At 36.8% G+C, this 12500-nt stretch overlaps 2 protein-coding genes across 2 annotated transcripts in view; one reads left to right on the top strand and one right to left on the bottom strand.

The window, feature by feature from the left end:
* Positions 1-12500, top strand: part of LOC135202339 (uncharacterized) — a 93253-nt gene that overhangs the window by 74946 nt on the left and 5807 nt on the right. The gene's annotated exons all lie outside the window — the stretch shown is intronic.
* The window catches only part of LOC135202338 (uncharacterized), a 14268-nt gene that overhangs the window by 1406 nt on the left and 362 nt on the right, over positions 1-12500 (bottom strand). The window contains exons 1-4 of the mRNA XM_064231687.1: positions 12486-12500; positions 1376-1614; positions 563-845; positions 67-240 (exon numbers count right to left, since the gene is read on the bottom strand). The exon at positions 12486-12500 is cut by the window's right edge and continues 362 nt beyond it. Coding sequence (XP_064087757.1) covers positions 67-240; positions 563-845; positions 1376-1614; positions 12486-12500 — 711 coding nt within the window. The remainder of the gene's footprint in view (positions 1-66; positions 241-562; positions 846-1375; positions 1615-12485) is intronic.

Raw genomic sequence — 12500 nt, 5'->3', positions numbered from 1 at the left:
TAACCTGAGAAGATCCCTTATAAGCCTATCGGCGAGAAAACTGCCCTGGAGGGTTTCACATCTTACCTTCCACATGAGAGCGGGAACAGGTATGAGTCTCTGTTGCTCGGAGAGCCCCAAGAACAGCTCGACGGAGTCGCCGCTGGCACTGGGCAAGTGGAGGACGTCGTAGATTCCTGTCCAGATCTCGAATGTCCGTCCGCGGTTGTCGGCAAGTTCGCGAACGCTGTTCTCGAGAGACTGCAAGAGGGAAGGAGCTATTAGTGTATGTTAATATGGTTCAGTAAGTAATTCCTGATATTTTTTATTACGATTTATTACAGTCTTTTATGGTTATTAATTAAGTTTTAGAGCACTCTTCTGCAGTAACCTTCATCCCGTGTCGTGTCTCGTTTTCCGAGTTTTCCCCGCCAGAACTTTCGTCCCCAAGCGTCTCTGGAAAGACCGACTGGAAGAGAATGAGACCCAACAATTCCAGCGAGTCGGTGTTGACGAACAGCCGACGAGGAACAACAGATTGAAAGAGGTAAACTTAGACGGAGCTACAAAACTACTCGCTAACCTTCCAGTTCCCATTGTTGATGGCCTGCCACTGGGGGACGACGTTGGCGTAGAAGTACGTCGCGTCTTGTTCCGGCTCCAAGACGAAGTCGGAGTCGGGGGCCAGGTGGCCCCGGGCCAGGTAGTGCTCCTTCTTCGCCGTCAGGTGACTGCGGTCCTGGAGCAGTTCCAGGAAGAGCGACTTCTGGGTGTCCTTGCCGTAGACGTTGTCAATCCTGACGGAGAACATACTCTCCTTCTTGAACCCGGGGCGGTCTGGGGCCACGATCTTGGCGCCGATGGACCTTAGCGATTATTATTTCGGAAAACAGGCGGTTACAATTATTATTATCATTATTGTTGTCATTATTGTTTTTGATTCACAAGCTAAATGCCTCGGAACACATTTATGTATATAAGTATATGTATATATTATCCATTTATATAAGAATATATAATATATGTATGTATGTATATATATTTTTTACCTATATAATTATATGCATATATATATATATATGTGTGTGTGTATATATATATATATATATATATATATATATATATATATATAATATATATTATATATATATATATATATCACTAACTGCCTAATCTTGAATCTCTTTATATATATATATTATATATATATATATATATATATATATATATATATATATATATATATATAATGTATATTATGTATATGTATATGTATATATATATGTATATGTATATATATATATATATATATATATATATATATACACATATATATATATTTATTTATTTATTTATTTCATGCCCGTATGTATATATAAAACATCATCAAATTTACCTTCCTTGTAACTTGTGTTGGGTATAGAGCGCGGTTTCTGTATCTTCGTTGAAGCAGATGCTAATCTGAGGTACGGCCAGGTCCTCGGCGATAGGCCACTCGACGCTGTAAGATGTTCCTCGAAGCGGTAGGGAGGAGGAGGAGGAGGAGGAGGAAGAAGCTTTCCCGCAGGAGGCCAACATTCTTTCCACGGATGGGCGAGGTTTGCTCCCACATCCTAGATCGGACCATTTAATTGCCTTGGGAAAAAAAATGAAAAGAATCCTTAAAAAAAAGATTAAAGTAATAAAGTATCTTACAAAAAAGAAGAAGAAGAAGAAGAAAAGTATGATGTAAAAAGCGACGAAAAAAAAGAAGAGTATCTTACTAAAAAAGTAGTGAAAGCAAAGTATCTTAACAGAAGAAGAAAAAGAAGAAGACGAGGAAGAAGAAGAAAGTAGCATACTAAATAAGACGTAGAAGCAAAGAAGAATAAGAAGAAAAGTATTATGTAAAAAGGAACGAAAAAGAAGAACAACATCTTACTCAAATTGAAGTGGAAGCAAAGTATCTTAACAAAAGAAGAAGAAGAAGAAGAAGAAAAATATCCTACTAAATAAGACGTAGATTCTAACAAAGTATCTCAAAAAGAAGAAAAGCATCTCTAAGTCTAAGAAAGAAGTAGAAGCAGAGTATCTCGCAAAAGAAGTGAAGGATCTTTTAAAAGCATTTCACAAAAAAGAAGAAAACTAAAATAATAATGATCAATCGCTTTGGGAATGTGGCGAATCACTTTGGAACTGACCCAGTCGCCAAAACGGAATTCGATTTTTTTTTCAGGTAACAAAGGCCCTTTTGTCGGCCTTTCTGGAAGGGAGGTCTTCTTCGTAGGGAGAACCTCCGTCCTTCCATTTAGTCAAAATCAGGTTCAAGATTTCCAGGAACATTAAAAAATAAAGAAAATAATGAATAAGCCATCGTCAGCATTGTGAAACCCCTCACATGGGTGTAGGGAGAACCTCCGTCCTTCCATTTAGTCAAAATCAGGTTCAATATTTCCAGGAAAAAAAAATGACTAAGCCATCGTCAGCATTGTGAAACCCCTCAGATGGGTCACTTCGTAGGGAGAACCTCCGTCCTTCCATTTAGTCAAAATCAGATTCAAGATCTCCAGGAACATTAAAAAGTAAAAAAAATAATGAACAAGCCACCGTCAGTATTGTGATACCCCTCACATGGGTTACTTCGTAGGGAGAACCTCCGTCCTTCCATTTAGTCAAAATCACGTTCAAGATTTCCAGGAACATAAAAAAAAAAAAAATTAATAAGCCATTGTGACACCCCTCACGTGGGTCACTTGTGATGTTTCTTTAGTTGATTTATAAGGAGATTTCACTCGGGTAAGGTGTTAAACACCTGGCTGTGATTACCTGACCCGTTTTTTTTTTTTCTAATTCCATGTCCTTTGGTGAACCGCTGGATACTTAGGGATGGAAAAATGGGACTCGGAGATCTATGTAACATCTGACGTGGTTATAGTTGTTTCTTTTATTTGCTGGAAGGAATAACTGGTCCAAAATTATCTTTGTAATTGTTATTATTCATAAAAAACACATAATAGCATGAGTGTCTAAAATAGTGAAGAAATCCAGTGATGTGAACGCATATATATATATATATATATATATATATATATATATATTATATATATATATATATATATAATATATATACATTATATATATAATAAGTATGTATACAAACGAGAAATATGTATTAGATGTGAACAAATGAGAGCTTTTGAGAACCTGGTGTATTCTAATATATATTTACATTTATACAACTACGGATTTCTTCATTATTATTATTATTATTATTATTATTATTATTATTATTATTATTTTTTTTTTTTTTTTTTTGAATAGAAAAATGCGCCTTAGTCAACATACAAAAAGGCAAAGTAACGAGAACTGAAGGGATAAAGCTACCAGATGGGAGCAACATCAAACACATAGATGAGACAGGATACAAATACCTGGGAATAATGGAAGGATGGGATATAAAACACCAAGAGATGAAGGACACGATCAGGAAAGAATATATGCAGAGACTCAAGGCGATACTCAAGTCAAAACTCAACGCCGGAAATATGATAAAAGCCATAAACACATGGGCAGTGCCAGTAATCAGATACAGCGCAGGAATAGTGGAATGGACGAAGGCAGAACTCCGCACGTCAAGATCAGAAAACCGGAAACATATGACAATACACAAAGCACTACACCCAAGAGCAAATACGGACAGACTATACATAACACGAAAGGAAGGAGGGAGAGGACTACTAAGTATAGAGGACTGCGTCAACATCGAGAACAGAGCACTGGGGCAATATCTGAAAACCAGTGAAGACGAGTGGCTAAAGAGTGCATGGGAAGAAGGACTAATAAAAGTATACGAAGACCCAGAAATATACAGACATGAGAAAGACAGACAGAACAGAGGACTGGCACAACAAACCAATGAACGGACAATACATGAGACAGACTAAAGAACTAGCCAGCGATGACAATTGGCAATGGCTACAGAGGGGAGAGCTAAAGAAGGAAACTGAAGGAATGATAACAGCGGCACAAGATCAGGCCCTATGAACCAGATATGTCCAAAGAACGATAGACGGAAATAACATCTCTCCCATATGTAGGAAGTGCAATACGAAAAATGAAACCATAAACCACATAGCAAGTGAATGCCCGGCACTTTCACAGAACCAGTACAAAAAGAGGCATGATTCAGTAGCAAAAGCCCTCCACTGGAGCCTGTGCAAGAAACATCAGCTACCTTGCAGTAATAAGTGGTACGAGCACCAACCTGAAGGAGTAATAGAAAACGATCAGGCAAAGATCCTCTGGGACTATGGTATCAGAACGGATAGGGTGATACGTGCAAACAGACCAGACGTGACGTTGATTAACAAAGTCAAGAAGAAAGTATCACTCATTGATGTCGCAATACCATGGGACACCAGAGTGAGAGAAAGAGAGGGAAAAAAATGGATAAGTGTCAAGATCTGAAAATAGAAATAAGAAGGATATGGGATATGCCAGTGGAAATCGTACCCATAATCATAGGAGCACTAGGCACGATCCCAAGATCCCTGAAAAGGAATCTAGAAAAACTAGAGGCTGAAGTAGCTCCAGGACTCATGCAGAAGAGTGTGATCCTAGAAACGGCACACATAGTAAGAAAAGTGATGGACTCCTAAGGAGGCAGGATGCAACCCGGAACCCCTCACTATAAATACCACGCAGTCGAATTGGAGGACTGTGATAGAGCAAAAAATTATTATTATTATTATTATTATTATTATTATTATTATTATTATTATTATTATTATTAAAAGATTGGGAGCCTGGATACCGTTAAGTTTATAATAAAGCTGCACAGGCTCTCGAGAGATTGATAAACTTCATTACCTATATAAACTCAACGACGTCCGGACATCAGTTATTATTATTATTATTATTATTATTATTATTATTATTATTGTTACATGAAAAAAACATAAATAAAGCTGCCACTGATGTGATGCTTTTAAAAGATACAATATGACAGGCATGAAAAAATATAAATGAAAATAACCCACACAAATAGGACAAGCCTTTCAAATTCATAAATAAAAAAAAAAAAAGCTTTCACTGGCTATGATTCATATGAAATCACAAAATCTCTCGTATGAGAAGTATAGGATTAGGATAACAAAAATGAAAACATAACAAATAGGAATGGACAAACCAAAATAAAAGTAAGCCAAACAAAATACACGTATTCAATATTTATATATATATATATATATATATATATATATATATATATATATATATATATATATATATATATATATATATAGAGAGAGAGAGAGAGAGGAGAGAGTAGAGAGAGAGAGAGAGAGAGAGAGAGAGAGGAAACGGCGTCAACATCCTTTTGAGATAAACCCGCTACTAGTCCTGTCACTCCTACTTACCGACTTCCCAAAAAAAAAAAATATAGGGTCCCCTTTCGACAGTTGACGGTGGAACTTGTCTCTCCGCTCAGGAGGAGGGCATTTCCCTGTCCTCCGGGCAGGCAGCGACGATTTCTTTTCCAGCGGGGATTCGGAGAATCCTGACGTTCGCCTCCAGGGACGGGTAAAGGAATTCTTGGCCGGTGGTTCTACCATCAGCGGGTGGATGTGCCCTTGGACTACGGAGTCGTACTTGATGACGCAAATCCTCTGAAACTGTCAAGGGGGTTGTTTTATACATGTGTATATATATATATATATATATATATATATATATATATATATATATACACATATATATATGTATATATAGCATAATATAAATCATATATATATATATATATATATTTATATATATATGTAGTATAATAATATATATATATAAGTATATATGTCTATATAATATATAATGTATATATATATATATATATATATATATATATATATATATATATATATATATATATATATATATATATATATATATATAAATATATATATTGAAAGTAGTATGCGGTCGGGTGTGTATGTGTATGTGTGCGCTCGTTTCACTGAAGCACTGCGATTCTCATGCTAGTGAAGCTTCACTGAAGCCTCGAGTTCAGAAGGAATTATAATTTAAGGAAAAATGTTATTAGAAATTGTCGAAGATCATTTTTTTCCTACGGACAAAAAAAAAAAAAAGGATTTCTAACCCACCCATCATTAGCCAGACAAGATGTCAGTCATTTCCGTGTGATGCTTTTGCAGTGGTTGCTAAAACCTACGATTTGCTGTACCGTATTTGTTGTATTTTTGTTACGCTAGCCCCCATTTTTCATATTGATCCCCCATTTTGTTATGCTAGCCCCCATTTTTCATATTCTACAGTATTTTATTCAATTTATTCTTTACAACTGGATAGTTTTTTTTCTATGCAACCTTCTAACATTTGTTTTATACTCTGTTATTCATTTCAAATTATCCCTACCAATTTCTTCAACACTTGTTGGCTTTTTAAATTATCCTTTACACCTTATGATTTCTTCCTCTTTTCCCACTTTCTAGTACGTATGTGAGTTGTATTGTCCGCTGAGTGTTGGGGATAAACTAATGCCACTAAATCAGTCAACTGAATGTTAAGACATGCTCCGTTTTTAGTGGCAAAAACACTAAAATTAAGTCATAAGAGTCAATTGCCATAAGCATCTGAGAGAGAGAGAGAGAGAGAGAAGAGAGAGAGAGAGGAGAGAGAGAGAGAGAGAGAGAGGTCATTTAAATGATGCAATTGTTAGAGCATCAATTAGGACTGCGCAGTAAGTGGTAACGGTGATGTAATTGTGCTGAAAACAATCTTGCTAGGAGCAGCGTTCCGGCTGGTGACGTATAGGGTTTAAAGGTCAAGTGTAACATTCTCTCTCTCTCTCTCTCTCTCTCTCTCTCTCTCTCTCTCTCTCTCTCTCTCTCAGATGAGAGTACAAAACGCTCAAGCATGCTGTTGTTATGTTAGAAAAATTCAAATAAAACTACCTCTTTTGAATATAAATCAGTTTCAGCTAATAAACTTTTAGTGGTTGGAAGCAAAGTCTACCAAGAATATAATTATACAGTATTTCTCTCTCTCTCTCTCTCTCTCTCTCTCTCTCTCTCTCTCTCTTTCTCTCAGATGAGAGTACAAAACGCTCAAGCATGCTGTTGTTATGATAGAAAAATTTAAATAAAACTACCTACTTTTGAATATAAACCAGTTTCAGCTTACAAACTTTTAGTGGTTGGAAGCAAAGTCTACCAAGAATATAATTATACAGTATTCTCTCTCTCTCTCTCTTCTGCGTCGCAGCCCTTCTCTGCTGAAAGGGAGAACATGAGAGTAAGCCAAGGTCATCATCTTGAGATGAATTGTTGTATTTAGGTGGGAATTAATTTTAGCGAGAGGTCTGCCAGATTAGCGGACATGGATTGGGAGGGGACCGGTCAGTGGAAGGAATGCAGTAAAAAATAAAAATGACGTGAAAAGAGTGAGATTAAAGACAGTCTCCTGTATTCCTTTCTCCTGAAGTGGTGATGCTAAAAATAAAATCTCTCTCTCTCTTCCTTGTCGCAATAGATATTAGATCCTTGAAAGTACATACAAATGGAAGGCTTCTTGATATCTAAAATACGGCGCTTCTTAGACATTTCACTCTTATACCAAAAGTAAGATTCCAGACAAAAAAACAACAACACAAAAACAAACAATAAATGAATAAATAAAGACTGGAAGTTGACCTTGTTCTAGATTGTTGTATGATTTGTCATTGTGACCTCCTTTCCTGTCAGTTACGGGGAAGTTGATGCAATCAATTTTATGTTAATTGTATGTTAAGTTAATTAATATTATCTGCAATCAATTTTATGTTAATTGTATGTTAAGTTAATTAATATTATCTGCAATCAATTTTGTTAATTGTATGTTATGTTAATTTATTTCATCTGCAGAACAATGCTTATCCATTTTTTAAGAAATCTGCATACATATGCATTCAAATCATGAGGAATTCATTAATAATTGTTAAGTGTACAAAGTCAGCACTTGCAGAAGTTACTATGAGAAGCGGATTCGAATGCTTTGAAGAACAATCGTAAGTTATGCGAGTAAATTAAATGTAATGATCAATGGGAAAAGTAAGTATTTAAGTGCTTATTCGGGAAAGAGATTCGGGGACACACTAATCTTGAAGATGGTGAGTGAAAGAAACAAAATTCCGAAGTCTGCTCAGCTGAAATGTATTCCATGACGGAGGTCAGAAAACATAAGTGACCCATAATGCTTAAGGTCAGATAACTTGACTGACTCATAAGGGGTCTGAAGACAGTTGACCCCTGATATCAGCTAAGGATCATATCATCCTAATGACCCCAGTTACCGAAGGTCAGGTAAACTAACGACTCCTAATACTGATGGTCAGAAATCGGTTTGTCTCATAATGCAGAGTATCAGTTTTTTACAGCAATTCTTAATGCTGTGATTCGTAAAACGCCAATGATCCATAATCAGTCAAGTTATAGAAACCAATAATGATGGGGTTCGTTAAACATCAATGACCCTTAATGACGAGGGTCATATAATTCTAATGACCCATGATACTGAGAGTCAGAAACTGCAGTGACCCATAATGCTGAGGGTCAGATAATTCTTATGACCCATGAGGCAGAGGGTCAGGAATTGCAGTGACCTAAGATGCTGAGGCTCAGAAGTTTCAGTGACCCAAGATGTCAGCTGAGGGTCAGAAACTGCAGTGCCCCATAAGGCTGAGGGTCAGAAACTGCTTTGGCATATGATGCTGAGGGTCAGAAACTGCAGTGCCCCATAAGGCTGAGGGTCAGAAACTGCTTTGGCATATGATGCTGAGGGTCAGAAACTGCAGTGACCTATAATGCCGAGGATCAGTTAAAATTACAGCAGGTCATAATCCTGTGGACTATGAAATCTTAATGACACGTGATGCTGAGAGTCAGAAGCTGTAGTGACCCATAATGCTGATGATCAGAAACTGCAGTCACTTATGCTGCTGGTCAGAAACTACAGTGACCCATTATGCTGAGTGTCAGATAATTCTAATGACCAATGATGTTGTGGGTCAGAGACTGCAGTGACCCAGGATGCTGAGGGTCAGATAATTCTAATGACCAATGATGTTGAGGGTCAGAGACTGCAGTGACCCAGGATGCTGAGGGTCAGATAATTCTAATGACCAATGATGTTGAGGGTCAGAGACTGCAGTGACCCAGGATGCTGAGGGTCAGACAGTTGAAGCCATATGATACTTAGGGTCAGACGATTAAAGACCCATAATGCTGAGGGTCGGGTAACTAATTACCCATGATATTGAGGGTCAGGTAACTAACGACCCATGATGCTGAGGGTCGGGTAAGTAACGACCCATGATGCTGAGGGTCGGGTAACTAACGACCCATGATGCTGAGGGTCAGGAAACAGGAAACTAACGACCCATGATGCTGAGGGTCAGGTAAACATGATGCTGAGGATTGGATAACTAACGACCCATGATGCTGTGGGTCAGGTAACTTACTACCATTATGCTGAGGGTCGGGTAACTAACGACCCATGATGCTGATGGTCAGTTAACTAACGACCCATGATGCTGAGGGTTAGTTAACACGATTCATGATGCTGAGGGTCTGGAAACTAACGACCCATGATGCTGAGGGTCAGGTCGCTAACTACCATGATGCTGAGGGTCGGGTAACTAACGACCCATGATGCTGAGGATCAGGTAGCTAACGACCCATGATGCTGAGGGTCAGCATACGACTTTAAAAGGATGAGAAAGCTTACCTCTCCTTGACGAAGGATGCCTGGTCCGTCGCGATCTGGTCGGGCTCTGGACTTCAGGCTCTGGGGAAACTTTCGTCCTAGGGGAACGGCGAGATCCTTTCCTTCGAGACCGAGCCTCTGGGAGCGTCCAGATTATAGAGAAATTAGGACAGGTGTAACAAAAACCCTTGACTTCGACTCTTATACTGCGTAGATACTACAGAGACGGAGTTCTTTGAACACGATTACAAATGAATACAAAACTGTTTTGAAATTTACCTCCTACCTTCGTTACTGCTAATTGCTCCTTCAGTTTTTGGCCTTCCCCCCTTATTTATGAACTCTGGAACTTTCAACTTTCTTCCGTACTTCTAATAGTACTAAGTAAAATGAAGACGCTTCAGCAACCTATTTTGGAAATACCAGTTAAGAACGTACATCAACAACTCCATTTATTATCCCGATAATCGATTCTGGTTTCACAGTAAGGGCTTTTTTTTAATCGCTACTAAACATGCCTTCAGCTTTGTCATTATTCTTGGTCACGCTTCTCTATTTTTCATTGCTTCATTTTTTATTTTTATGAAGTAATCAGATACTACGTTATTATTCATCATCAAACATTGTCAGCCTTTTCTTCTTTTCTTTGCTCTCTTCGTCCCATTTCGCTCTTATGTCTAAGATAAAGAACATATATTTATAATAGCACCAAGATAATATAGGCTTCAAGACAAAGTACAGCAGAATCGCCAGGTGTTCACAGATGATAGAAGGACTCCGAAAATATCCAACAGGATTTCCTGAAGCTAAAGAGGCGTATCAGACTTGAACTGGACGTAGCCAGATCATTTCCAGTTATGTCCAGTCTATCGACAAGGGGGGAGCCATATCTATTATTCTTTCCGTTGGAAAGCCTGCGTGGATTAATTTGGTACATCCCTTGTGTCCGGTGCTATTCTCTCTTTCTCTCACACTATATATATATAATATATATATATATATATATATATATATATATATATATATATATATATATATATATTAGTTATATATACATTCTCTCTCTCTCATCACTGAAGTCCTGATTTCTCCTCAGTCGGCTGGGCGCTGGTTCGAACCCACAAGAGAACGAAATGATTATCAACTAAAAAATTCCCCTCCGGTCCACATATATGAAAATATATTAATTCCGAGGATAGAGCGAATTAGCTATTAAAGGACATTTGATAACATGACTGAAGTCCTGATTTCTTCTCAGTCGGCTGGGCGCTGGTTCGAACCCACAAGAGGACGAAATTATTATCAACTAAACAAAAACTCCCCTTCGGTCCACATATATGAAAATATATTAATTCCGAGGTAAAGCGAATTAGTTATCAAAGGACTTTTGTAGCTCGATGCATATATATATATATATATATATATATATATATATATATATATATATATATATATATACGTATATATACGTATATATATATATATATATATATATATATAATATATATATATATATATATATATATATATATATATATATATATATATATATATATATAATATTATATAAAGACAAAGAATTCTCTGTATGAATGCACGGTATACAGATGCGCAAGTGATCAAGTGTAATATACATACATACATAACATCACATAACTCCGGAATGTCTTACTACTTCGAGTTTCAGCTAATATTGCAAGGTGGGGTTGCAAGCCTTACGGAGATTCCCCCCATCCCATCTACGCCCCACTGCAGTCGAGTGTTGATCAAGAGAAGCACAAATTATTCGATGTCTCAAATTTTGAATTACGGCCGGTAATTCATGCCTTCACTGTGTACAGGATTGCTATCTTTATCTTTATCTTCAAGTCCGTCTTTGCATTCAACGTTATCTATAAAAACTGGCGTTTTGTGACGTCTGAGACAATGGACGGTTTTCGCGGATCCACTGTTCATGGTTGTTTTGGTAATTGCGTATTGTTTTTGCGTGAACGGAAGTGTCAAGTCAATCATGTATATGTATATATATATTATATTATATTATATTATTGGTTGACCATCTACCACAGAAGTCTGTTATATTCATACATTTCTATATATTATATAATATATATATATATATATATATATATATATAATATATATATATATATATATATATATATATTATATATATATATATTATATATTCGTTGACTATCAACAACAGAAATGTGTTTATACATACACACAGACATATATATATGCACTATGTATATATATAACGCCAATAATGCTCGGATTTACAAGATTTTCAAAAGTGCAAACATATTTTTTATTATAAATATTCATTTGCTTTTATGACATATAGTTGCAGTTTGTTTAAATTTTCTAGTTCACTCGATCACTATCGTTTTCTCTCACAAAACTGGTTAAATGAACATCATTTACTGGCGTTACAATAGTTGCGGGTATCGATGCGGAAGTCGCTTGTGTTAATACAGGCAACTCTATTCTCTCTCACCATTTGCAAATATTTTGAATGATCAAAATTTGATGTCAGTCTAACATAACATCTACTAGTTTTATTTCCCCATTCGAAGATGGTTTCATTCTTCAGCGTGCGTCGTAAGCATACAAAAAACTTGTGTATCTTTTACAGTCTTAAGTTGAATCGTGCCTTAAACTTACAGTATCCTGCTGCTGTAATTGAGAATACTTTATATCTTTAGCAGGAGAATACTTGACATCTTTTAAAGGCGACATAAGTAAACGGAAAACGTTCGACATCTTACTCTTGCAATCGACGA

The sequence above is a fragment of the Macrobrachium nipponense genome, chromosome 30 (assembly GCF_015104395.2).
Source record: "Macrobrachium nipponense isolate FS-2020 chromosome 30, ASM1510439v2, whole genome shotgun sequence".
NCBI lineage: Eukaryota > Metazoa > Arthropoda > Malacostraca > Decapoda > Palaemonidae > Macrobrachium > Macrobrachium nipponense.
This window is presented reverse-complemented; position numbering and strand designations above follow the sequence as displayed.